At 58.7% G+C, this 27,365-nt stretch overlaps 1 protein-coding gene across 1 annotated transcript; it reads right to left on the bottom strand.

The window, feature by feature from the left end:
- Positions 1–292: 292 nt before the first annotated feature.
- On the bottom strand, positions 293–26,590 carry FCHO1 (FCH and mu domain containing endocytic adaptor 1). Its single transcript, XM_047849824.1, is given in 29 exon segments — positions 293–558; positions 970–1,134; positions 1,504–1,559; positions 2,450–2,649; positions 3,125–3,257; positions 3,575–3,730; positions 4,436–4,544; positions 4,681–4,768; positions 4,884–4,996; positions 6,850–7,125; positions 7,482–7,573; positions 8,418–8,443; positions 8,445–8,470; positions 8,810–8,834; positions 8,920–9,098; positions 9,529–9,586; positions 9,908–9,932; positions 10,436–10,514; positions 10,632–10,676; positions 11,611–11,707; positions 11,801–11,899; positions 13,220–13,324; positions 13,424–13,576; positions 15,219–15,360; positions 16,405–16,479; positions 17,512–17,603; positions 20,704–20,774; positions 21,530–21,574; positions 26,573–26,590. Coding segments are annotated over 27 exon segments (2,664 nt in total). The 5' UTR covers positions 20,731–20,774; positions 21,530–21,574; positions 26,573–26,590; the 3' UTR covers positions 293–535.
- Between the last annotated feature and the right edge of the window lie 775 nt (positions 26,591–27,365).

Genomic DNA, 27,365 nt, shown 5'->3' with positions numbered 1-27,365 from the left:
ATCCCCATCTTGCAAACTCTTATTTATACGTCAGAGCCCCATTTATAATGCCCTCTCTTTAGGAAGAATCTGACATCCCCCTCTGGGTTCCTCTAGTCCCTTCTGCTAGCTCAGATGTCCATGGAGCCTGGGGCGCCTGTGTCTGGCTTTTTCTCCCCCTGGTGCCGCCTTGCATAGTGCGGGGGGCGGGGTGATGAGGGAACATTAGGGCTAGTATATCTTCCCCACCCATCCGGCCATCTTCCCTTCCTCTCCTCTCCGGCGACGTGAAGGAAATTCCCTGGAGCAGGAAAAGGCTTATTTATTTTATTAGAAAATAAAGTGTTTATTCAAAGAACATTAAAAGTCTGAGGACCCGCGTGAGAATTGGCTGGAGCAGGAGTGGCTCAGCCAGGCTGGGTGTGGGTCTCCTCTCCGTGGAGTCGGGGGGCGGAGGGGGGGGGCGCCCAGGGTCCGGCAGGAAGGCGGGGATCAGTCAGCGAGCACCAGGACAGTGCAGAGCTGGGGCCAGCGGTGCCGGTCGGCCTCTGCGGGCTCAGCAGCTCACCAGGTACATCCCTGTGCGGGTGGCACCGTGAGCAGGGAGGAAGAGGGGGGATCCCTTGCCCCTACCCTGGGACCTCCCAATCTTCCTCAAAGCACCCCTGTAATTCACTCTTCCGGGTGCTCCGTGGGCCCCAGCAGCCCCTGTGGCGGCAGGAGAATGGGCTGGGAGCCGCGTGGCAGTGAGGCTTCTGGCCTCCTGCCTTGGGTCCTGGCGAGGACACCCTACGGGGGCCCTTCCTGACCCCTCCCACTGGGGCCCTGCTACCCCTCCCCACTTGTGCCCACCAACCTGGGCCTCCAGGGCCCAACGCCCACCGACCTTCCCAAATACCCCAACTCCTCCCCCTCCCCCCACACCCTGGCAGAAGCAGGGGGCCCGGCTCCAGGGATGTGCAGCAGCCGGATGGCGGGGGGGGGGCATACCTGTGGCAAACCTCCTCTTTACAAGCGACATGCGGTAGCCGCTGCCCACCAACTCCAGGTCCACGCCAGACAGAGTGGCCCCCTCGCTGGTGAACTGGGCGGCCACAGGGCTGGGCGTGCTGGGCCCCGAGCAGGGCTCCCAGCTGGCGGATAGGTGGCCAGAGCCTGGGGAGGCCTGAGGTCAGCTGTGCCCCAGCCTCAGCCCGAGTCGAGTCCTGCTGTGACCTGGGCTCCTCCCGGGCCTTTTGATCTGTGGCCGCCGTCTGCCCCTTCTGACCTCCACTTGTGCCCCGTACCCTCCTCCTTTGGCCCCGTGGGGCTATGTGTAATTTGCAAAGGAGTTCTGCCTCAGGGCCTTTGTACCTGCTATGCCTGCCTCCCGCCATGTCCTCCCTCACAGCTTTGTCACAGCCCTTTCAAGCTTTCCTTCGTGCCCACGCTCCGCCACCCCGAGCACATCCCCAATTCTCCCCCATTTTCAATAAGCCCCTCCCACCCGAGACCCCCGCGATCTCCTGCACAGCCATAACTCACCCCCTGCTTCAGACACATCTGGAAGCTTCCAAAGGAGCCGCTTCTCCTCCAGATTCCTGGCATCAAGAAAAAGCTTGGTCAGCCCTCTCCCCGAGAGGACACGGGGAGCCCAGGGTCCCAGCTTGGTCACCTCTCAAGCTACACGACCCCGGCAAGCCAGGTCCCCTCTCCCCCACCTCAGTTTCCCCATCTGTAAAATGGGTGTGGGGTATGGAGCAGCTGGTCCCCGGGGACCCCAGGGCCTCGCAGCATCTTTAGATCATACACTCAAGTCCTTTAAGCCTGGCTTCTTTGCGCCAGGTCCTAGCTTTGGCACGAAACAAAGGCAACGCTGCGTGGCGACTAAGAGACCAGGGCAGGGGCGCCAGGGCGGCTCAGTCGGTCAAGCGGCAGACTCTGGCTTTCGGCTCAGGTCGTGGTCTCACGGTTCGTTGAGGTTCGGCCCCAGGTCAGGCTCTGTGCTGATAGCGTGCAGCCTGCTTGGGATTCTCTCTCTCCCTCTCTCTCTGCTCCTCCCCCGCTCGCGCACACGCCCGTGTGCACTCTCTCTCTCAAAAGAAAGAAACTTCCAAAAACATAGCCCAGGGCAGAGAGGGGCTGTCTGGGTTCAAATCCTGGTATGACCTCAGATAAGCGACTCGGCCCCTCTGTGCCTCAGTTCTGCCTCCGTAAGTGGGAATGATGGCAGTCCGCACCTCAAGGGGTTGCTAGCAGCCCTGAGCCGGTCAGCGTGTATGGAGCACGTGGAACACGCCTGACACACAGGGAGCCCTTGGTGTCCAACATTATTATGGCTCAGCGTGTCGTCCTCGGCTCTAAGCACGGCGAGTGCACACGGAACGGTTGGACCCACGGGGGACCCTTTAGCTGCTGCATCGAGGGGAGGCCCGGGAGGGTCCTGGGCCAGTGCTGAGCCTCCTCCGGCCTCCCTCCCGCACACCCTCACCAGGTGGCGGCTGGCTGTAGGCGGATGTTGGTCACGGGCTCCCCCACGGGCAGCAGGATCTGGACGTTGGTGAGGGGCGTGGGCACGGCCGTGGCGCCGGGCCGGTAGCTGTACTCCACCGACACCTGAGTGAGGGTCCCCCCGCACTGCCAGTGGGCGCTCAGCTGCAGAGGCACAGACTGGGGACCCGGGCGGGAAAACTAGGAGGGGCGAGAACAGGAGACAGCACACAGCTGAGGCCCTCTGGTCCTGCCCCAGCACGTGCTGTTCCACCGGGACCTAACTCAGACCCAGCTCAGCGTCACCGCTGCATAGACCACTCGGTGGGGCCTAATCCTTCTCCCTCAGAGACACCGCAGATCGGGGTCCACGTGACGCCATGTTTCCAGCAGAGGGCGAGAGAGCGCCCGGTTTCGACAGAGCGGTGGGCAGGTGCTGGTGCAGGGCCCTTGGGACAGGCCCTCTTCTAATTTCCATAATGGTGCCATCTGCACCGCGGCAAATGCCCACCCAGCCACCATTCATTGGCTCCCTCCCTGACTCCCTCCCCTGCTCCCTCTGCTCTCTTTACCCGCCCCCCACCCCCCCCCCCCCGCCCCCATTGCCACTGCTTGCTCTCCCTGCCAGCCCAGCCCCTCCCTGGTCCCTCCGTCTGGGCCCATCCACACGGCCCACCTGGTATCTTAGCAACACCACATTGTAGTAGGAGGCAGCTGGGTTCTGCTCCGCCTGGTGCTGCAGGGCCTCAGTCAGAGCCGCCATGTTGAGCCAGAAGTCTTTGGTCTCAGGGTCGCTCTGGGAGGGGTCACTACGGAGACCAGGAATAATCACCCCAACCCCTGGGAGGCCCCTTCCCCAAGGCCCTCGGCATCTGACCTACCCCAAGGGCTTCCTAAAGATGCAGATTCCCTGGCTCACCTTGGGGCCAGTAGAGCATGACCCCCCCCCCACCCACCGGGGGGAGGGTGGGGGGGGATGGGAAGCAAAGGAGAAAAGAAAAATGAGGTTCAGAAGGGACAGTGATTTGCCCAGGGCCACACAGCAAATCCCAGGAGGCAGAGCAGGAATTCACCGCCGGGGAGCTCCTGGGCCCCCCTGCCTCTGACCCCCCCACTCCTATAGTACCTAAAGAGCAGGTCAGCATTGGGCTGGAAGTGCTCAATGGCAGACGTGTGCACGAGGCGGAAGCTGAGGACAGGTGGGGGTGGGGTCCCGCTGAACACACGCACGATGCCAGCAGGGAAGGTCATGGTCAGTTCCCCAGTTACTCGAGCCAGGCAGCTGAGGTGGGGGGGGGGGGAGTGAGGAGACTGCGTGTTGGCTCAGGGCTCTGCCTGGTACCTCGTCCTCCCCTCTCTCCTGGCTCTGCTGCAGCTTGTGGCCCCCCAGGCTCCCCAGAAGAAGCAAGGCCCTGACCGTGCCCGGCATCCTCACTCCCAGCCTCCCCTCCTTGTGTCCTTGCCTGGACAGCCATCCAGGCACCGGGAAGAAACCACACTGGGCTGAAGAAGGCAGAAACATCCCCTTTCCCTAGTTCTCTTTTCCTCTAGGCCGCCAGGAAGCTCAAAGCAAAACAGTTATAATACGGTCCTCAGCTTGGGTTTCAGGCCTAATACTCTCTCCTATGTGTGGTCTGATCTTTCCTGCTGAGCACTGCTCCCAGATTATTCCTGGCCCCTCAACTCACCCTTAACCCACCCCGCCAAGGGCCTTGCTCCCTTCAGTGTGATGCCCACAGCAGCCTTAGGGGACTTGCTCTCAACTGTGGTTACAGCAAGGCCCGGCCCCTGCTCAAACAGCCTCTGTGGTTCCCACTGCCCTCGGGACAGGGGCCTGGTTGCCTGGCCCAGAGTTCAAGGCCCTTCCGTGGTAAAGCAGGTCAGGAAACACACCGGAAGGCTGTTTCTCCTGGACCCTAGACGCACAGGCCCCAGAGAGTCCTGTTTGTCCCTGTCACTGTCTGTACTCTCCCCGACCACTGCGTACCTGGGGCTATGGCCTCGAAAGTAGGCGTGGACGTATTCGGTGAAGGCTGTAGCCACAGGCAGGGCATCCTGGGAGCCCAAGACCACAGGGCTGGGTCCCCGGGAGACTCCTGGTGGCGGAGGGGAGGGGACAGGGACAGACAGAGTGGGCACAGGTCCCAGGCTCCAGAACCCACCCTCTGCCCGCCGGGCCTCCAACGCATCACTTAGTGACGCCCGAGAAGGGCCCAGGGCCGCCCCCCATACCGTGTCCTGCCTGTGACGAGAAGCTAGGCCGTTCTGAGATGGTGCTGGCGGACGAGGAGCCCAGCGGGGAGGGGCTCAGAGACCGGGACTGGGGAAGGAGACAGGCCGGGCTGCGATCACCCAGGAGCAGTGCCCTGGGGCTGCCCGTGCCCCCACCAGAGGCGCCCCCAGCCCCACTCCTGCCGCGCGCCCCCTCACCCTACCAGGTCCCCGTTGCTGCGCGTGAGGGGGCAGGACACCTTCCTGGTGCGGGGTCTCCGGGGCGGGGCTGCCAGACCGTCTCTGGCTGTAAGGTCAGCAGGGGCAGGCATCAGGTCTGGGGAGCAAGCGTTAGACAGACAGAGCTCAGATGCTGCCGTGGGCCTCTCGGGCCGCCCCAGAGAAGGGACTCGGCCCCAGACTGGGAGTCGGGCTTATTCTGGGGACACCCCTTGGGTCTGAGGTCTCGGGGCCGCGGAGAGAATTGCCGGACAGGACTGCAGAGGCCATCCACAACCCCCAGCCTCCCAGACACCAGCCCGACGGGAGGTTACTGGGAGCGCGCGAGCAAGGGCTGGATGCTCAGGAGGCAGGCACAGTCCGGGGGGGGGGGGGGGGGGGGGGGGAGGGGGACGCGGCAGGCGTTTTCATCCAACATCAGCAGTTCCGTGACCTTCATCCTCTCTGTGAGGATGAGGTAGCCTCCCACCCTGGCCTCTGTCCGAGTCTCACCCGTTAAGATTAACTAGTGACTGCATAAAACTCAGCTTCCTCTCGTTTCCCTGCTTCCTTGGTGACCCTTGCCACCCCCACCCCCATCCCCACCCCCCCCCCCGAGACGTGCTCCTCCCTTCCCCAGGGCTGTTCAGCCGCGCTGCTGACGCCTGGGGCTGGAGCATTCTCCGGGGGGACCGTCCTGGGCACCGTGGGGCGCTGACCAGCCTCCCTGGCCTCCACCCACCGCAGATGTCCCTAGTACCCACCCCCCCTAGTGGTGACAGTCTAATATCACGGGTGACACTGCCAAGTGTCCCCCAGGAGGCAGAACAGGCTTGGGTGAGAGCCCTAATTCCATAGTGCCGCTCAGACCACTCAACTGGACTAGTCTACACCGTGGTCTACACTCACTCTCCTGGGCCCTTCCTTGACCCAGCTCCGAACCGGCTCTTTTCTCTATTCATGGATGGTGCCAAGCACCCCTGTCACCACTTCTGGGGACCTCATGGGGTCGAAGCCCACAGCCCTCTGACTCAGGCCCCCAGGAGAGCCCATCCCCCACCCCCTTCACTTGCCTCTTCCTCCGACCTGTAGCACTAGGCCCTGCCCTCTCCCGGGGGGCCTCCCCTCCCGCTTCACACAGCTGTGCCTGGGGTGCCCCAAGCTGGACTCCCCCGAACTCAGGGCCCACGGTCCGCCTGACATCTAAAGGCCCAGTCCCAACACGCCCCGGGCTTCTTCCGCCCCACATTCCCTGCCCCTCCTGTCCCTTCCTGGAAGAACAGCCAGCTGCCCGCAAGCCCTCCTCCCTGACCCTTCTGCTGTCTCAGCCCTGTGCCCTCGCGCCCGCGTCTCCCCACCTCCCTGGACTCCCGTCCCTGGTCTCCAGCTCCCACCCTCGCCCCCCAGGTGGACAGAGGGAGCCTGCGATCTGAGTCAGGTGCTGCTACTCCTCGGCTCACAGCCCCTCTGTGGCCCAGACCTTGCTAGGAGTAAAGCTCACATCACTCCCATCAGGTCCCAGACCCCGCACGGGCCCATCTCCCTGCTGACATCACTCCCTCCTCTCCCTCTGCTTCCGGTCATCACTCTGTTCTGGCCTCATGGCCCACCCCCCAGCCCCCGAGCTGTTCCTCAGAGGGCCTAGGCAGCTACCCACCACAAGGCCTTTGTACAGATGCGCCCTCTGCTGGGAAGCAACCCCCCCCCCAACCCCCCACCACATCCCAATGGCTCCTTCCTCACCTCCAACAAATCTCAGCTCAAATGTCACCTCCTCAGGGTCGTTCCAACCTTCGGAGCCCTCACCAGGCACCTGCGACCTCCACTTTGTTAAATGTCTATCTCATTATTGTCCCTGCCAGGGTGAAGGTTCTGGGCTGTGTCCCCAGCCGCCCATTCAGTCCCTGGCCACAGTAGGCGCTCAGTCTTCCCCACCCAGGGCTCTGATGACTCTCAGACTCCTGGACTCACCTCCTCCAGCCACAGCCTCCAGCCCCCAGGGACCCGGGGATGGGGCGAGGGGCTGCGGCGAGTCCGATGCTGGCAGGGGCCGTGTCCCCCTCGACTCGGAGGCCGGTGCCCTATAGCTAGGTGGGCTCTGCGGGGTGCCGGGGCGGGGAACCCAGGAATCCGGGGAGGGGCCAGGCGCCACGTGGGATGGCGAGTCCAGGCCGGAGTCCTCCACATTCTCGGGCGACGAGGAGGAGAAAGGTGAGGGGCTGGAGGTGAAGCCGAGGCTGCTGGAGCCTAGAGGGGCGGTTGGGGGGGGTGGGGGCGCCAGCTCCAGACCCCGCCCACACGGAGGCCCTTTCCTTCCTCCTGCAGGCCACGCCCACGCCGAGGAGGGGCCCACCCCCCTCAGGCCAGGCCCTCTGGTCAGTTCCACCTCCACCGATGCTCCGCCCATCTGCCCATCGTCACCTAAACTACCCGCCTTCTCGTCGGCCCCGCCCACCATCTCACTGCCAAGTCTATCTTCTCAGTTGCCTACACAGGACCCCCAAGTGCTCCCTCCAGCCTGTCCCCCGCCAAACCTGCCCTGGCAATGGACCCACCCATCTCGCTAGCCAAGCCTGTGGCCCCGAAGTCCCCACCCCCATCACCTGTAAAGTCTTCGTGGTCAAAGGCCGACTCTAGGGGCGGCCCAAAGAGGTTCTTGGAAAACTGCTCATCTGACTGCAGCTTCTCCGCACAGCTGTGGACCAAGCGGAACACAGGGATGGTTTCTATCCTTTCCATGTCTCCTCCCCTCCTCGTTGCCCGTGCACAGACCGTTCCTGGTCCCGAGCTCTGTATCCCCAGCCCTCCCTGAGGCCACATCCTGCCGTCTTCAAGGCTGGGCTCAAAACCTCCCACCCCCATCCCAGAGCAGCCTCCCGGGCCTCAACTAAAGCTGCCCGCTGGGATCTCCCACCACACTGCCTGCTTTAGTTTCTTCACAGCATCTGGAAGTATCCAAGGTGCTCTAACTTGTTTGCTGTTCTTCAAACCCGAGCCACGATGGGGCGCCTGGGTGGCTCAGTGGGTTAAGCGGCTGACTTGGGCTCAGGTCATGATCTCACGGTTCGTGAGTTCCAGCCCCGCGTCGGGCTCTGCGCTGACAGCTCGGAGCCCGGAGCCTGCTTCTGATTCTGTATCTCCCCCTCTCTCTGCCCCTCCCCTGCTCATGTTCTGTGTCTCTCTATCTCTCGATAATAAATAAACGCTTAAAAACAAAACAACAACAACAAAAAAACCTGGGCCACGAGAATGTGAATCTGAGAAGGAAGACCTATCTTGGGCATATGTCTCTGAACCCAGAATAGAAGGAGTACACAGCGAGTGCTCAATAAATGCTCGTCAAATGAACGACTAAGTGGTTCCTCAGATACAGCATGCCCTCAACTCCCTGCCAGGGTGAGAGGAGGGGAGGCAGAGACACAGGGAGGCAGCAGGGGAAGAGGGGAGAGGAGTCAGGGACAGCCCCCAGCTGCTCATTCATGTTGGCCCAGTGTGTCCCCATCAAACACCCCCCACCCCCCACCCGCTATAGGACCCACCTGCTGGCTCTTGGGGCAGATCGAGGGCCTCTGTGGTTTTCCAGCAGCGTCCCCTATGAGAGACACACCACCTTGAGCCTTCCTGTCACCCTGCCTCCAGTGCCCCCTCTGTCACAGACCAAGAGACTAAGGCTTGGGCCTGTCCAGCCAGCTGTCCAAGGTGATCAGCCAGTCGGGCAGAGAGGGCTTTGCGCCCGAGCCAACCTGTCTCAGCTCTCATTTAACTCTCGCAATGACCCCATTTCATAGAAGAAGAGACTGAGGGTCAGAAGGGGTAAGCAGCCTGCTTACACGGCAGGGCTGGGATTCAAAGCCACGCTCATAACTCCAGGCCCAGCCTCCCCTCTTCGTGCTCCTCCCCACACCCGAGACCCCCTTCGGAGGCTGCTCACGTGAAGAGTGGCGTTTCATGGTGCCCTGTGGACAAAGTGGGTGGCGTCAGGTCGGGCGCAGCCAGCCAGCCCCACCGGCCCCACCCACGAACACCCTTCCTACGCCTCACCCCTGGGCCGGGAGGAAGGATGAGGCTGCCAGCTGTGGCCCTGAGTTGCGCCGCAGCTGCCTCGGGGCTGCAGGCCGGGGCGCGGGCAGGGGCGGGCTTGATGTGCACGTAGAACTTGCGGGGTTCCTCATCATCGAAGTCCGAGTCGCTGGAGGAAAAGCGAGAGGGCTCCGCCGTGCGTGCACCGCAGTCAAGGGGCCAAGCGGATCCCGACACGGGGGCCATCCACCCCTCCCTGCTCAAACCCTTCAAGGCCCTGCACAATCCGGTCTATCACCACTTGCCACCCCGGCCTCGACACCACGGTTTTGCCCCCAAGTCTTTGCACAAGCACGCCCGGCCCTAACCAGCAAACTCTTGGTCAGAGGCTAAACCCCAACACCGGTGCCCTCTCCTCCAGGAAGCCCCCTTGGCTCTCGCCCTGCCTCTCTTCCTCAGCTCTGAGGATTCTTCGTTTCAATCTGCTTTGTGTACCCTGGAGGGCACCCCCCCCCCCCCCCCCCGCAGGATGTACGCAGAGAGGGTCGCTATTCGCGGAGGGATCACTGCCCCACAGCGCTTTGTCCTTGCTGTGCCCACAGTTGCCGCCAGGGGGCACCAGGAGGATATTGTTCTGGGTCACATCAGGCCGGACAGTGAAACCTTCTTCATCCACCTCTGGACACGTCTGCGGGGACAGGCAGGGAGTCAGGCTCCCCGCTACCGAACCTCCCGTCTCTCCCTGCCACGGCCCCTCCCACCTCTGGGCCCGGACTCAGACCTAAAAACAGCCCCAGTGGCAGTAACAGTCTTCCCTGGTGAAGGCAGGGGCTTGAGGGAACCGAGTACGCCATGGCATTAAGACTGAGGGGCACCTTGAAGCTAAGTGGGGACATCAGTCCCTCCCACATGGCTCCACACGCAGCCGGGATGAGATTTAGCCCCCTGAGCTCCAGGCTTGGGGCCCAAGGTGGGATTGAACCCCTCACAGTCGCAGCCCGGTACTCACCCCTGAATCGGGCTCCAGGGAATCTCTGGGGATGGAGAAAGAGATACTGATGTCAGCTCTCCCACCTCACCTGCATGCTCCCGACCCCCCCCCCCCCCAACACTAGACATGGTGCCTGGGGGTGGCCCCTGGGCCACGATGTCCTGAGCTGGTCCTCCTGGTGATAGGACCCAGGGGTTGGCCTGGGGCTGGGGGCAGTGAGTCTGGAGTTGGCTGAGCACAAGGTCTCCGCAAACAGCTTGGCAGGGGAGGAACCTGGGGCTACTCTGAGGGGTTGGCTCGAGGAGGTCGGGAATGGAGGGGCTAGCCTCGGCAGGGAACCACCAGGACTGACCTTGACAAGAGGAAGGATTTGGGATTAGGTTGGGGAGTGGCAAATTGAGCTAGCCGGGGACAGAGGTTCCGGGATAGCCTGGGACAGGAATTCTCCCGGGGCTACCCTCAGCAGGGGACTTCTGGGATAGCCTGGGAAGGGGGAAGGGATCTCGGGCTAGCCTGGGCCGGGGCTGGGCAGGGGTGCTTCCTCACACAGCTGCAGGGGGCTCCCGCTCCCGCCGGCTCAGTCCTGGGAGGCGAAAGGCCTTGGCTCCCCGCAAACGTTTCATTGCTGAGGACAGATGAGGGGGTGCAGCTGAGCCCTGGGGGTGCCCCCTTCCCATTCAGATCTGCCTCCCGCACCCCCAGCGTCCGTCCAGCCTGGGCATCCAGGCCCAGACGTACTTGCCTTCCTGCAGGGCGGCTGCACTGTATGCCTCAAAATCCAAAGGCCCTGGGATGGAAGAGACGGAGAAACTCAGCCTGGCTGGGAGACCCGGCCCGGGGAAGGGCAGCGAAGCACCCGCGGGCTCACAATGGCACCTGCATCGGAGCTCGAGGCCAGCGGGCATCCAGTGCGCTGAGGCCAAGGGGCTGAGCCAGCCCCAGAGATGGTCATGAGTGGGATGGGCCAGGGGTCCAGGTCCCCCTTGGGGATGCACCGGACGGAGCGATGCCCGAGTTACTTTTTCTACTTCCGGCATTGCTCACAGGCACTTGAGTGGGTCAGGGGATGGACCGTGAGTCTGTACAGGGGACTGAGGCTCAGAGAAGTCAAGACAGACATCCAAGGTCACATAGCAAGTAGTGAGGAACAGACACAAACCCAGATCTGACCCCGACACTTTTGCTCTTTAACTCCTCCCTGACCTCTCATTTGGACATTGTTTTTTCAAATTGGTCCTTTGCTCAACAGTCCTCAATGGCTCCCTTGGGCCCTCAGGGTAAAGTATGAAAGGCTGGGCCTGGCCTTCAAGGTCCCTCTGGTATCTGGTTGTAAGAGATTTACACATAAGATGGGCCACGAAGGGGCGCCTGGGTGGCTCAGTCAATTAAGCGTCTGACTTCAGCTCAGGTCATGATCTCACGGTTCGTGAGTTCAAGCCCCATATCCAACACTCAACCGACTGAACCACCCAGGCACCCCTGGGTGTAGATTACTTAAATAAATAAATAAATAAATAAATAAATAAATAAATAAATAAATAATAAAAAGATGGGGCATCAAATACTGTTCCTATGTGGGCTGGGGAGTTAGATTTGTCATCGGCCCGTTTTTCTGATGAGGAAACCGAGGTGCAGGGAGGTTCAGTCTCCTGCCTCTTGAGTCCTGTTCCTTCCCTGTAGTTGTGGCCCCAGAGCTCAATCCCCACGATGTCCCAACTCACCAGGCTTCTCCCGGCCTGTGCCCTTGCTCTCTGCAAACTTCTTCAGCAGCATCTCCACACTGACGTTCTCTATGTTCTGCTTGAACTCCTCGTGCACCTGGGCCAGGCGGATGAAGCGTGTAACCAGGCACGGCCGGGGCCCTCCTGCCTGGCACCCTTTGCTTCGCTTCCCACCCCTGGGGCCACTCACCTGCCCGATCTGCACATGGGTGTCCTCCACGGAGTGGGCGTAGGAGCCTAGCAGTGCCTTCATGTGCCGCAGGTGGGTCTCCTCCATGGCTTGGAAACGCTGAGCCGGGAGGGGAGGGGCAAACAGGAAGGTGGAGGCCACGAGGAGTGGCCAGGTGACCCAGCCTGACCAATCAGAACGTTCCAACCCCCCTGGCCTCAGTGACTGGGCGGGGAAGAGCCAATGAGAGTCTTCCCTGGGACTTTGGCTAAAACTATGCGAAAAGAGACACTTTCATACCCTGAGTCAATGAGATGGTGGGATCCATGTGGAGGCTGCAGCTGGCCATTTTGCTGCGAGCGGGTGCCACTGCCCACCCCCCCGCAACAAACACACACACCCACGCACACCCAGGAGGGGCATCTCTGCTTGGGAGTGAAGTCCCCAGGGAGAAAAACAGACTCAAAAAGCAGAGAGGCACAACTTTAACACCAGTTGAGTACCTGGATCTAGCCATGCCTGAAGCTCTCCCTGCAAACTTTTCAGTCCCCTGAGCCTTTAATCTTCCTTGTCAGTTTGAATGAAGGTTTCTATCATTTGCAACTTTCTATCACTTGCGGATAGAAAGTCAGAAAAAAAAAATCCGGTTCCTAATCCTGACATTCCAATCTGCTCTTCACATATTTGAGGAGTTCCAGAGAGGCATAGCGTCTTATAAAAAGGTTACATAGGGGCGCCTGGGTGGCTCAGTCGGGTAAGCGGCCGACTTCAGCTCAGGTCATGATCTCGCGGTCCGTGAGTTCGAGCCCCGCGTCGGGCTCTGTGCTGACAGCTCAGAGCCTGAAGCCTGTTTCCGATTCTGTGTCTCCCTCTCTCTCTGCCTCTCCCCTGTTCATGCTCTCTCTCTCTCTGTCTCAAAAATAAATAAACGTTAAAAAAAAAATTAAAAAAAAAAAAAAGGTTACATAGCTGGTGAAGAATGGAGACTGGGGCGGAACCCAGGTCTTTCAGCCACCATGAACCATCAGTAGGCTCTTGGCTTCTAAACCCTGCCCTGCCCTGTTCAAAAACCTCATCCGTAACGATAGAAATTGTAATCCCTTCTAGAGAGGTGTCCGTGCACCCAGTACGAGTCTGAAAACATCACATAGAGTGGCTCATTTAATCTTCACAAAAACTCCGTGAGGCAGGTACTGTTACTGTTCCCAAATTACAGATGGGGAACCCGAGGCACAAAAAGGATTTGGCTTTTGAAATAATAATGCCAACAACAACCACCACCACCGCCACAGCTAACAGTCTCTAGAATTCTATGCCTTTAAACCTGTGATTCTAAGGCTCCCGGGAGGCGAGGGTTTCAGAGGTTCTGGACTTCCGACGCCCATAGATCCTGGGCCAAGGGATGTGTGGGTCTCCAAGGCACCGAAGCCTGCTTCTTACCACAGCCGACTCCAGCATCTTCTGCTCAAAGTCTGCGCGGGCTGAGTTGTATTTTTCCACCGAGCGCCTCAGGCTCTCTGCCGCCTTCTTCGTCTTGGTCTCTGCCTAGGAGGCACAGGGAGGGGATGAGGTCGGGAGGGGACAAGCATCCCCTGGGTCAGCAGAGGGCCGACGGCAGCCGGGGACCCGCAGCCGAAGGCCCACCTTGTCCATCTCCTTCTGGCTGGTGCTCTCCCTCCGCAGCCGCTCCTGGTCCATGCAGCGGTTCAGGTAGTTCTCGCGGGACTTGGGCAGGAGCTGGCTGACACCTGCCAGGACCTGCACGGCATCCAGGGTGCCCACCGCGTCCTCTTTGCACTGCAGGGGGCGGGGGCAGGGGGAGCATGGGTAGGCCCTGAAGCCCCCAGCAGGTGTCCACTGGGAAATTCCAGGCTCTTAAACCCAGGTTCCACCGATTACTTTTTTCTGAGTATTCTATTGCTTTCAAAAGTTTTAACTTTTTTAAATAGGGGAGAGTCACACATAGTTCCTATCTCAGAAAGTTTCACGGGGTGAGCTCAGGGAAAAACCTACCCCTCCCTGATCCCCAGCCTCCCAAGCCTCTGCCTAGGAGTAGATCTGTCTCCAGAAATAATCAGCACATAGACAAGCAGATGTGTTTGTTCTAGGCCATTTAAAAAAATTTTTTTTTCAACATTTATTTATTTTGGGGACAGAGAGAGACAGAGCATGAACGGGGGAGGGGCAGAGAGAGAGGGAGGCACAGAATTGGAAACAGGCTCCAGGCTCCGAGCCATCGGCCCAGAGCCCGACGCGGGGCTCGAACTCACGGACCGCGAGATGGTGACCTGGCTGAAGTCGGACGCTTAACCGACTGCGCCACCCAGGCGCCCCTAGGCCATTTTTTAATGACAAGTAGGGGCAACCTCTGTTTAAGTCACAGCTTATTCAGTTTAATAATCTATTCCCAAGGTTATTCTGTATTAGCCCGCAGAAAACTTCCTTGTCCCCCAGTTCCAAAAAAAGAAAAGAAGAAAGAAAGAAAGAAAGAAAGAAAGAAAGAAAACTCAGGGTAACACACATAACATAAAATCTATCATGTTAGCCATTTTTAAAAAAAACATTTCTTTTGGGGGAGGCATTTATTTCTTTCTTTTGAGAGAGAGAGAGCAGGGGAGGAGCAAAGAGAGAGGGGGAGAGAGAGAGAGAATCGCAAGCAGGCTCCACATTGTCAGCACAGAGCCCGATGTGGGGCTCAAACCCACGGACCACGAGAGCATGATCTGGGCTGAAGTCAGACGCTTAACTGACTGAGCCACCCAGGCAGCCCCCCAACTCCCTCTTTGGACAGGAATAGATGCGGCTCTAGGCCAATAAAGCTTTATTTACTGGCACTGAAATCTAAGGGTCATAGAGTTTTCACCTATTATGAAATATTCTTCTTTTGACTCCCCCGCCCTCACCACTTAAGAATGTAAAAACCAGGGGCGCCTGGGTGGCTTAGTCGGTTGGGCATCTGACTTCAGCTCAGGTCGCGGTCTCGCGGTTCACCAGTTCGAGCCCCGCGTCGGGCTCTGTGCTGACGCTCGGAGCCTGGAGCCTGCTTCTGATTCTGTGCCTCCCTCTCTCTCTGCCCCTCCCCCACTCACACCCTGTCTCTTTCTCTCTCTCTCAAAAATAAATCAGAGCTAAACAAACAGACACATAAAATTAAAAAAAAAAAAAAAAAAAAAAAAGCACGCGAAATCCATTCTTAGCTCTCAGGCTGTGCAAAACCAGGCTGGTTCTGGTCGGTATCCCATAGCGTGCAGACCCCTGGTCTAGAATTTTGAGTCTGGAATTTGACCGGGGTCAGGTCTGTGGGACTCTGGGTTTGACGTGGTGGAATCGACTGAATTCGCGGAGGAACACACGCCAGGCGCTGGAGGTTCAAAGCCCCCCCTAAGTTCTGGGGTCCTTCCTGCCACTGTCACCACCCGCCCCGCGCCGACACACACACCTTTTTGTGTATCTTGAGCTGCTCCTCGCCGTAGCGGAGCACGTCCTTGATGAGGTCCTGCAGTTTCCGTGTCAGCTCTAGGTGACAGAGCGCCAGCTTGTCTGAGGAGACGCGGAAGACCTCCCACAGCGGGGCGAAGGTCCTGGAAACAGGTCACACACACCCAGGGTCCGGCGGGGCCCACCCCCCAGGGGCTCCCCTCAAACAGCACCGCCAGCACCCACCACGTGCCCCAGGCCCTGCTGAGGCAGCTGCACCACAACTAGGAGGCAGGTCTGTGACAGATGGGGAAACTGAGGCATAGGAGGCTCCACAATTCACCCAAGGCTCCTTAGGAAATTGAAACCCAGGCTCTGAGGCCCCCAGCATCCTCACTCTGGACTCCAGGCCCCAGCTGATACTCAAGGGCAGCTAAGGCTCAACTTGCCCAAATCAAGTTCACAGGGCTACATCGGCAGAAGACCTCTTTGGCCTCCCCCCCCCAGAACCTTTGCCCCAGAGCAGCCCCAGGAAATCCTGCAGATGCCAATGGGACCACGTCACCTGTGAATCGGACGTGCACTGCCCCCCCACCCTTGTCCAACCTCCCGTCTCATCTGTCCCTCACTCAGACCCTGCAGCCAGCCTCTTTGCTCTTCCTCGAACATGCAAAACCCATGGTTGCCTCAGGACCTTTGCACTGGCTCAGCTGCCCGCCTGGGTCTCTGACCCAGACACCCCTGTAGCTGGCTCCACGCCGCTATCAAGGTCTCAGCTCATGGAACCAAGCCCCCCCCCCCCCAGAGGAAGCACCTGTCTCACGCTCCCATTTCATCCCCTTCCTAGAGCTGTTCACCCCAGGAAGGGACTTTGTTCATGTTTGTAGTTAACATCTATCTTGCCGCACGCCCTACATGAACGTGGCATGCAGGTGACTGGGGTTTTATCTGTCTTGATCGGTCCTGGGCCTCCAGTACCTAGAATGGTGCCTGGCACACAACAGATAAATATGTGTTGAATGAATGAATGAGGAGGAAGCGAATGAATGATTTATATTCTCCTGTCCAATTAGCCCCTTGCGTGGGGGAGGGTTGACTCCCTATTCTACATATCACTTGTGTGAAGAGATGTCCACCCAAGAGTAGGCCCCTGATACCCCAGGACCCTGCATCCTTGGCGACCCCTGCCTCAGCCAAGGCCCACTCACCCCACGGGGGTCCCATTACTGGCCAGCTTGGAAAGTTTTGCCATCGCCTTTGAGTAGGTCTCCTCGATGGTGGCCCTGAACAGAATGGAGAAAAGATGCAGAAGGTTCTGGGCGCCCTTGGGAGACGCTCCATCCCCTTGGGCCTCAGTTTCCTCATTCAGACAGCTGCGCAGTAGCTCTCAAGGAGGATGGTATAGTCCCCTGCTGGGAGGAGGCATTTTGGAAAGTCACGGGCGAGGTTAAGTAATATGCTTTACTAACGACAGCAGGAGTAACAGCAGTAACAGCATCAGATAAAAAAATTTTTGAGCACATACTACAAATGCTTTATATGCTTCATCTTGTTTAACTGCGGGAGATGAACTTCCATTACCTTTTTCCCTCTGGACAGACACCGCTAATGCCTACCTAATCTCCACTCACATTTTTGTCCAGGTTAACAGAACCTCGATTTTGTTTGGGGCCACAATATGCCCCGTGAAAACCAACTACCCATGGGCTCATTTTTTGATAGAGGCACCCAGAGGGTACCACGGGCAATCGTGGATGGGTCCGGGAGGGCTCTCTAAATAAAGAGTGGCCCCTGTCCTAGACAGCGCAGACAGGTCTCGCTAGACGGCCACAAAGAGAAAAACCTGGTTATAATCTTTTGAACTCTGCCCGGATTCAACGCGCATTCAGCTAGCGAGTGGCCGGGGGGCAGAAGGCTGCCTTGCAATTTCAATGTATTATGTTTTCTGGGATATAGATGTCGGAGCATGAGCATTTCCATGCCGAAATGTCGATTATTTCCTCATACGTGTGTTTTTATCATATTCAGGGCATGAGACTGAGTTTTCAGAATTCCCCTTGTAAGTAGGTCATATCACCGTCTCTTCAGGAGGAGGCGTCAGAAACCTGGGAATTGTTGACAAGCGGGCACAGGGCTGACAGTGTTGAGAACCGCTGGTTTCCAGGGCGTTCGAGCAGGTTGGGCAGGGTGTGGAATGGAGGCCGTGGGACGGGCCGGGGAGAGGTGGGGCGGAGCCAGGGCGGGGCCACGAGGCAGGCGGGGCTGACTGGGCTGCGGGGCGTGGCCAGGTGCGGACCGAGCCTAGGGATCCTCACCTCTCCCGGATGAAGTCGGCCAGCTCCTTGGTGGAGATGGGCCCCTGCTTCACGCTGTGGTACAGGACCTCAAAGCCATGGTTCTTTTCACCCTGCAGGGGATGGACGTGGAGACTGAGAAAAGGGGTGGAGGAGGCATCAAAGGTTGCCTAGCAACGGGGGCGTGGCCGGAGGAGCCAACCAGCGGAAGCCCAACCCCTTGGCGGCGGGGATTGCTTCAGGCCTGAGCCAATCAGCCTGCTGTCTATCCCCTTGGGGGCCTTGAGAGAAAGAGAGGGGAGAGAAAGAGAGAGAACGAACCAGTAGAGGAGGGGCAGAGAGAGAGGGAGACAGAGGATCAGAGGATCCGGAGCGGGTTCTGTACTGACAGCAGAGGGCCCAGTGTGGGGCTCGAACTCATGAACCATGAGATCATGACCCGAGCTGAAGACAGAAGCCTAACCAACTGAGCCACCCAGGTGCCCCTCATTTTTTGAAGTTTCTTTATTTATTTTGAGAGAGAGGGGCGGGGGCAGAGAGAGAGGGAGAGTAAGAGAATCCCAAGCAGGCTCCACACTGTCAGCACGAAGCCCAACGCGGGACTTGAGCCCGTGAACGGTGAGATCATGACCTGAGCTGAAACCAAGAGTTGGACGCTTGACCGACTGAGCCACTCAGGCGCCCCTCAAAATTGGCTTTCCAATCTCATCCCCCAGCTTCTTCCTCTTGGCCTCGCCAGAAAAATGGCAAACAGTGCAAAGACATACTGTGCCTTCCTACCACTGTCCCTTTGCCTGGGCTGTTCCAGCCCACCAGGGTGCCTCTCTTCCCATCCGTCCAAATCCTTCCGCGCCTGTCAAGGATCCGTTCCAGGCCCACCCTCTTCAGACGCTCACTTCCCTGAATGTTCAGTGGTGCTCCCTCCTGCTTCCCAGGGATGTGTCTCAGAGCCTCCTTTTGTGCCCTGGGTCACTCTGAGCTAGTAACTTCACCTCTCTGGGCCTCCGTTTCCTCATCTGACAAATGGGGACAAGGACAGCACCCACCTCCCACAGGTCTCGGTGGGATGAGGCTCGCAGCGTGCTGAACACAGGGCTTCCTGCACGGTGGGGAGGGCTCAGCAAACAGGCCCAGCAGCCCCCACCTCCACCACCCCCCACCCCCCCCCACCCCACCCAGGGGATCCTCGAGTAAGGCTGCACCAGGCACCGCTGCCCAGGCCAGCATCTGGGGCTGACTTGCAGCCAACCACTGGCCCGTTTCCCAGACCTGGCAAGGCCCCCAGTGGTATCTGCCTCTCTCAGGCTGTGCTGGCAGTGAGGGTCCTAGGAGGGGGTGTCTTGGGCCTGTGTCTCTTATCAGAACCTCTCTGGACTCGTCTTGCCCCCAGGCCAACCCCAGAGGGATCTTTCTAACACAGCTTGATGATGTCCCTCTCCTGCTCACACTTCCCTCATGGCTCCCCAGTGCCCTCTATGCCTCCAGCCCTGCCTTGGCCCAGTGAGACCAGGGCTTCCCTCTCTGGCTTGATCTCCCCTGACTGGAGGAGCCTCCTTCAGGCCAGCGACACCCAGCAAAGAGCCACCAATACAGACAATTGATTAAAAGAAACCTTGCCAGTGAAAGACATCCCAGGGTACTCCCTGAGTCCTCTTGGGAGGCAGGAATTATATCCCCTTTCCCAGATGGGAAAGCTGAAGCCTGGAGACACAAAGTCACTTGCCCAAGGGCTCCCAGCAGAGCCCCGATCAAATCCTGAACTCAAAGCCCTTATCCACTCTGCACCAGGCTATCTTTGGGTGGGGAGTGCATCGGGGGTGGCTTCTATTTTCTCCCTGCTGATCTGGATTTTCTGCAGCAAGCTTGCATGCCTCATGCAATTAAAAAGAATTTAAAATAAATGTAGGTGCCTCATGCCATTAAGTGGAATTTAAAATAAATGTAGGTGCCGCTGTCAGGGTTCCAAAACGTGGGCAACAACTGATCGGCAAACAGTCAACCTCCTTACATAGAGGCACCAACAGGGGCTCAGAGAGGAGCGGGGGCCCCTTGCTGGGGTCACATAGCTATTCAGAGACAAATCCCGGGAATCTGACCCTTGGGGAGCCGGTGGAGGTCAGGCCCCCTCCCCCCTCTGCCCCCTCCCCCCACTCCCTCCCAGCAGGTGGCAAGGGGGTGAGGCCCCTTTAAGAAAGCAAGTGGCAGTAAGAGGAGCCCCAGCTGGGGAGGGGAAAGGGAGGGAGAAGGCCTGTTGCCAGGGGCAACCAGTTACCTAGCAACAAGCTTCCTCTGGCAAGCTCAGGGCGTGCAACTGGGGAAGGGGCTTTCTGCCCTGGTCCTTCCTAGATTCTTCTGTTCATGCATTCCCTGTGGCTTCCCAGTAGCCCGGCCCTGGAAGAGGAGTCCTTGTGCCCTCAACTAGTCAACCTTGTCACGCTTCTGGGCTTTTGCTCAGGCTGTTCCCCCTGCCTGGCATGCCTTTCTTACATCCTGGAAAATCTCAGCCCTCCAAGCCCATGGGAAACATGGCTCTCAGCCCTCCTCTGGTTGCCCCCAAGTCGGGGGGCCCAGCCGTGACCCTGCAGGGCTGCGGATCTCTGGCTGGCTCTATGATTCCCAGACTGGGGGCTTCTTGGGGTCAGAGCCAGGATGAAGCCTCTTGGGGGCCTCCTCAGGTTCCACAGGAGGTTGGGTGTGGAGTAATGGTGGAAGGGAGGGAGGGAGCAAATGAATGAATGAAAACAACTCTGTCTCTCTGGCCGCCTTGGGTCACAGTATGTGGTCCCCAGCCCGGAAGGCACAGGGCTGAGGGGGGCCACTAGGGGCCAAGTCAAGAAACCCCCCAACTCTCCAGGGTGGGAAAGACATGGAAATTCCCTGGCTGAAACGACCCTGGATCCTGGAAGTTCAGTCGGGCGCTGGGTTTGAGCCCCGACTCTGCACTTTCTCACTAGGCAACTTTAGGAAAGAGAATCCTACTCTGGGCCTTAGTCTCCCTGCTGAAGCTGGGACTTGTCCAAGGTCACAAGGTCCGTGAGGTCTGAGGGTATAGATTCATATCCAGCCTGACTCCTCCCACATTAACTTCGACACCTTGCAGACCCTCCACCTGTCCAAGGCTCTGCCCATAGGCCGCCACATACCCCCAGCTCTGTAAAAGTCCCCACAGCCCTTCCAGGAGCCCCCATCAAAATAAAAGTACATCTTACTTACCCAAAAATGCTCCCCAAAATACGACATCCTGATGGCCTCTGTGGAGACCCCCGCAGGTTCCTGTTTAGTGCCTGTCCAAAGAGAGGCAAATTTGAGCTACAAAGCCATGGCCAGCTTGGGCCTAAGAGGGGAAATTCCAACTGTCCTCCCTGTGGAAGAGGAAGAGAAAGGATGGAGGAGGAACCAAAAGCCCCAAGGCTGGCATGCCAGGGCCCCTGAGATGATTCATCCCCAGGCCTGGCCCAAAGTAGCCCCCATTCTAGCGGGGACAGATCAGGATGTAGATGTCCCAAGTCCTGTGCAGTCAGAGCTGGACTAGATAGAAGGATAGGGGCTGGGGAGCTTGGTCTAGAGGGAAAGGCACAAGAGTAGGGGTTTTTAAGCACAAATAGGAGTTCACTGGGGGCTGGAATACTGGATGAGCCCCTCAGCCCGAGCAGAAAACCTCAGGGCCATTTCACAGATGGAAAAACTGAGCCCCCCGCCCCCTGCAGAGGGAAGCCACTTGCCAAGGTCACACAGCCAGGAAATGACAGATTTTCACCCTGGGCCAGCTGAATCGAGACCTGAGCACTCAGCTCCACGCTGGGCCGCTCCTGTTGGAAAGGGTCTGCTGAGAAATGGACACTGGGACTGTGATCAGCCACATGGGGGCTGGGGTCCCTGAAGTGTCCCCAAGGACCCCTGGGGGTCTCCCAAATCCCTCTACACCAGTCCGCATCTCATGCACGCTCTGGAATGGAGAGCTCACCCCTCACCACGATGACCCAGCCGGCAGTGGGGCCCCCATGAGTCCCAAGCCCGACTCCCAGAAGCCACTGTTCACCTGGTGTCTGAGTCACTATCCAGCTCTGTGCCTCAGTTTCCCCATCTGCAAAACAAGAGGGAATGCCTAGAAGGGGTCTTGTTGGGGGAACCCAGGCCTCCCCGCAGAGGGGGGCTGGGCCAAGCTGCCTGGCAAAGGAGGGACACTTGGTGTCCTTGGCACGTTCTCGATGCTGGGCTTGTCACAGGAGCCCGCAGGCCTCATCCATAATTCATGACCCCTCGGGCAGCTCAGCAGCAGCTGGGAGCCTAGGAGGCACAGTGGCAGCAGGGACAGGGCTGGTGACCACAAAAGGGAAAGCTCCTTGGGCCTCACTGGGAAAGGACCAAGCAAGGACCTTGGACAAGGCTGCCTTCACCGAGCCTCAGTTTAGCTAATCTTAAAAGTGAGTTTAATTTGAACCATTGTCGTCTAGCCCCAGGTCCTTTGACTTCTCTAAGTCACCCAGCACCTACCATGTACCCATGTGGCCAGGGCAATGCAAGGGTCCACGAGAGGGACCCGAGGTCTGGGTCCTGGGTCTGGTCCCTGAGGAGCCCCCAGCCTAGGGGTGTAGAGCCAGACGCACCAGTCCTGCAGGATCAGGGCTGGGCCAAACGTCAGAAGGGACTGTGGGAGCCTGGACTGAAGGAGGGGGCCGTGGGAGGTGGGAGGTTAAAGCATGGATAGGAGTTCACCAGGCAAAACATTATTCCGTTCAGCAAATATTCCCGGGGCGCCTGGGTGGCTCAGTTGGTTAAGCGCCGGGCTCTTGGTTTTGGCTTAGGTCACGATCTTCGCGGCTTGGTGGGTTCGAGGCCCCTATTGGGCTCTGTGCTGGTAGCACGGAGCCTGCTTGGGATTTTCTCTCTCTCTCTCTCTCTCTCTCTCTCTCTCTCTCTCTCCCTCCCTCTCTGTTTCTCTCTGCCCCTCCCCCGCTCATGCTGTCTCTGTCTCTCTCAAAATAAATAAGTCAACTTAAAAATACGTGTATTAAAAAAATATTTACTTCCAATAGCCAACCTGTGCCGGGTGATGCTGGGGACCTTGAGAAACCCTAGTCACTGTGCCCTCCCAGAGGAAACCCAGTCTGGTCCGGAGCTAGGCTGACCTCCCAAGGGGGAAAAGCCCTAAATTCCCATCTCATTTCTTCATTCCTGACCACGATTTGGACCCGGAGTATCTCCAGATCCCTTAGGGCTGAGCTGAGTGATATGGGAGCCACTAACCTCACGTGGCAAGTGAATTTTAAACGAAGTGCAATGAAATACAATGAACGCCCCCCCCCCGCCCCCCCCCCCCCCATCATCCCAGCTCCTTGGAGCCAACCTTGCTTCCAGGGCTGGTGGCCACCATATCGGACAGCACAGAGAGAGAAAGTTCTGTTAGAAGATGCTGCTTAGAGGATCCTAGGAGCCCCCGGGCCCAAGTTCCTCAGAAACCGAGAATCTCAACTGTTTTCACAGCTCGGATTAGATTGCCCCTCCCCCCACAACGCGCCGAGAGCCAGTATGTTTGTGGGTCGGTACCCAGCTCCCCCCCCCCCCCACAGGTACCCGTTCATTCAGCCTTCACAGCCACACCATGGGGCTCCACCCCAGCTTTACAGATGAGGAAACTGAGCCACAGAGAAAGAACTCACTGTCCCGAGGTCCCTGTGATTTTGTCCCTGGCCTGCCTGCCAAAGAACTCTCGTTTGGAACCACCGCATGCGGCTCTGGGGGTCCGTGTCCCCCCCCTACTGCCCCACAGCCAGGCCCACCACTCCGAACCGTAATGGGGGGCAGAGGGGCAGAGCGAAAGGTGGCCGCCACGCAAGCTCCTGCCCGGCCCAGGAAGTGACACCTGCTGCTTCTCCAGAAACCCCAGGCCAGGCAGAGCCCCCCCCACCCCAACTTCTGTTCCTGAGGGGGGCAATGGGGACCTCCTGGCAGGGCTCGAACTCACCAGACAGGGCAGCGAGCGGGGCTGGGGGCCCCCCGACAGACAGGGTGGGCACCAGGAGATAGCCACGCGGGCCCCTGCCACTTCCGTCAGTCAGCACCAAGCCCCAAGGAGGCCTGTGTGCCTGGGGGACAGGAAGCTTACCCTGCCCCGCCTACCTCCCAACCGCCACCTCACCTCCCCCACCAGACCAGCACCCCTGGGACCTCCCTGGAACTGGGCCGGCCGAGGACGGGTAAACTGAGGTACCTGAACCTGGGGCCCCACGGCTGGGGCTGTTATTACCCAACAAATAACAATCATGACAACAATGGTGAAATAACAGCGTGCCCTAAATTGCATCTGTCCTGGGCTCAGCTTTCCACATCTCCCCATCCTGAGGTGGGCTAATGATGCCTGCTTTGCAGAGGGAAAACCAAGGCTCAGAGAGCGGGGGGAGACCACATGCTCGTGTTTGTACAGCCGAGGCTCAAACGCAGGGCTGCGTGACAACTTTCACGGGCCCCTTCCCCTAGCAAAAAAAAAAAAAAAAAAAAAAAAGAATTTCAACTACATGTTACGATTGCATTGGCACAGAAATGCATATATTAATATTACATGTTAAAATGTCTTCTTTGACCCCAAAGCTCATCTTCTTCCCTTCTGATTTTGAAAGAGCTTAAGACACTTCCACGGACCTCTCAAAGTATCGTGTCTGAGACACGGTGGCCTCTGTATCTGATGGAGAAAAGAGGTCCATAGCACCAGGGCAAAGCCCAAAGATGGACAGGGACTTGCCCAAGGTCACACAGCAGGCTGTCAGTTGACCGGGATGCCCCCATCCTCTGGCTGCCTGGAGGAGAGAACAGAGCCTGTCTGACGCCTGCCCCAGGAGCTGCCAGCACCAATTCCCCCCAAAACCTGGGGCTCTGCACTGGGTCGAGCATGTGAGCAGACCCAGGAGCAGATAAAAAAAAGACAGGAATAGAGTCAGCAAAGAAGGCAGGGCTCACTAACTCTAAGCCACCTGTCCAAAGCCCCTGACCTCCTGCTGTGACCTTGGGCCTACCCTGACCTCTGGGCCTCCAGGGTCCTATGGAAGAGGCTCTGACATTTTGCTCCCCGCAGACTCCAGTTCTGTACCCAGTAGGGCCCGTTTGGGGTTTTTCTCTTCCTTTCCTGTGACTGGCCTCTTGGCCCTGCTGTTTCAATGACCATCCTCTGTCATGAACTTCCTCCCTTCCAGGCCCAGCCACCAGTGACCTTTGCACAATCCGGGTTGATTCTCGCTTCAAGGCGGTGTCTCAGCGTGGCCATTACCCCGCTGGGGAAACTGAGGCACGCGCCCCATGTCATACGGCGCCCAAACTGTCAGGCTCAGGAAGTTTTCGGTCCTCCCCACTAGTCTCTTCCCTCTTTGTCATCTATTTGGCAAACACCTATTGAGCACCAACTGTGTACCTGGCTGCCGGGCTCTAGAGACACAGCAGGCAACACCCTTGAAGACTCTCCTCTCTCCTCCCTGCTCCCAGGCAGCTGTGACCCCATTTATGATCACTAATTTTGTAATAGTATTATAATGACCATGTCTGTATTTACAGCGCTCCCATCTTCCCACGTCTCTTATGATCTTCCAAGGGGGATTCAGCCCATTTCACAGAAGAACACGCCAAGTCCTGGGGTGGGGGTGGGGGGGGGGAGAATCGAATTTAAACCTGGGGGTGTTGGACTCCCAGGCCCACACTCACCCCTGTGTCCACTGCAGAGACAAGAGATGGGCTGGCCTGGTGCCTCCCACCTCCTCCTACCCAGGACCCCACCCAGGAACTGGCTTACCCCTGGCGTGGGCGACAATATGTGGGTCAGGGTGTGCCCCAGGCAGTCCCACCGGTAAGACCAGGGTGGTGGAGCCCCTGTTCCAATGATCGCAGCTTGGTAATATATTTTACCGTCCGGCAGAATAGCCCTTCCGGCAATGCCAGAGTGACCACGAATCCATTCTGCGGTGCAGTAAACTGAGGCTCAGAGGCCGGCAAGGCATGTCAGGGGGTCTCCCAACCCACTGCCCTCTCACCCCCAAACCACTGACATCTTAAGCAAAAGGGGAAGCTCTAGTTTGGCTAATGATGGAGTGTGTGGGTTTCAGAATCTGTGGAATACAGCCTCTGAAGCCCTCAGCCCCATTTTCAAAGGAGAAAACCAAGGCTCAGGAAGGTGCTGTCACCTGCCCAAGGTCACCAGTGAGGCAGGTCCATCAAAGCTGCCTCCTGGTCCCCACTGCGGCTGGGGCAGGCAACTCCCAGATTTGAGGCAGATGGAGGGGCCGCCCACCCCACAACCCTCCTCCGCACCCCACTCGCAGTCAGCCTCCGGCAAGATCCTAATTTACCTCGATTTATTTTAATCTCCAGAACAGATGCTGGCTGCCCACCCCCCACTGAGACAGGGACCACCCCCAAGTCCGTGCTCCAGGCCCTTCCAGGCCTTGCCTGGCCAGTCCCCATGCTGACCCCTCCCCAGAATTCCAACTTTGGGGGGGTCCCTGCAGAGGATGCCCGTGAAACGCCCCCCACCTCATCCTTGCGGTAGGGGGCTGGGATAGAACAGTCCAGGGGAGGGGCCCGGGGACCACCCCCCACCCCCCAGCTCCTCCTCCAGGCAGATCAGGGTTCACAGTGGAGAAAAAAGGGAAGGGGGTTCTTCATCTCTGTCCTCAGGGGTCTGCAGACCAGAGCTGGGAAGAGGGAAATTGAGAGTGGTCTCCACTTCGGCTGTCCTGGGTCCCAGGCTGGAGGGAGAGCGGCGCCCCCATCTTTGCAGCCCTGGAACCTGCACCCAAATCCAGGCTTAGAATAAAGAGATTTGGGGAGGGGTCTCACGTGATAGCCGCCCTCCTGCACGCTCCGATTCTAGGCCAGGAGACGGGGGAATTGGAGAAGGGTCCCTATCTCCCTCCAAAGACCCCCGATTATGGCCGCTGGGAGGCCGGGCGCCCACCGTGCAGCCCCCAACCCCCAATTTCGCCATCCCTCATGCCCTGCCGCGCCTTTGCCCCCAGTGGCTTCCTGGGCTACTGGGCGCGGTACGCATGAGGGAGTGCGCGGGCCAGGGGATTCGAGGGGTCCCGAGGACTGCACTCACCTCCCGAGCTCTGGCCGAGCCCCGCGCCCGCCGCCACCTGCGGCTCGGTCTCTGACACCCGAGCCCGCCCCGCCCCTACCTCCGCGGTTGCGGCGCGGCAGCCGCCTGGCTCCGCCCCCGGGGCGTGGCGTAGAGAGTCCCCACCCACCCGACGGCGCCCGGGGGCAGGGGCGGGCTTGGAGTCCGCGCGGTCCGCCATTGGGCCATTCAGGCGGCTGGCTCCGTCGGTCCGGCGAGCTGATTGGCTGATCCAGAGGAGCGGCTCCTTTTTTTCATCACCCCCACTTCCACCACCCGCAGTTTATTTGCATAAGTTAAAGCAACAGGCGCCTCTCCCGCCACCTGAGACCCAGGGGGAGAGGGACGGGGTGACCACAGTTTATTGAGGGCCCACTGTGTGCCACGTACTGAACAGAGCTATTTGATGTCCCCCACCGACAAGCTTGTGGGCGGAACCTTATCGGACCTTATTGATTCTCAGTTTATAGATGGAGAAAATGAGACTCAGAAGGGAAGAACTCCCTTGGAGGCCGCACAGCAAGTCCGCATCCTTGGCCCCAGGACTGGGAAGAACTATCCCCAAGAATGCTGTCATGTCACAAATCAGAAAGGCTTCCGCCCCCCTCACCTGGGCCCTCATAAAGTGAGATTTATACAATGCACCTGTCATTCAGCCCTCCATTGGAACACTAGGATGATCTCCCGGCCCCAGGCCTGCTCCCCTAGCTCAGTAAGGGTAGCCGAAGAGCATGCGCCCCGAGTCCCATAGTCTTTTCTTCCTGTCATCCACGTT

Source organism: Prionailurus viverrinus, chromosome A2, assembly GCF_022837055.1.
Source record: "Prionailurus viverrinus isolate Anna chromosome A2, UM_Priviv_1.0, whole genome shotgun sequence".
In the NCBI taxonomy this organism is placed as follows: domain Eukaryota; kingdom Metazoa; phylum Chordata; class Mammalia; order Carnivora; family Felidae; genus Prionailurus; species Prionailurus viverrinus.
Note: the sequence above shows the minus strand (reverse complement) of the source record. Positions and strands in the feature narration are given on the sequence as shown.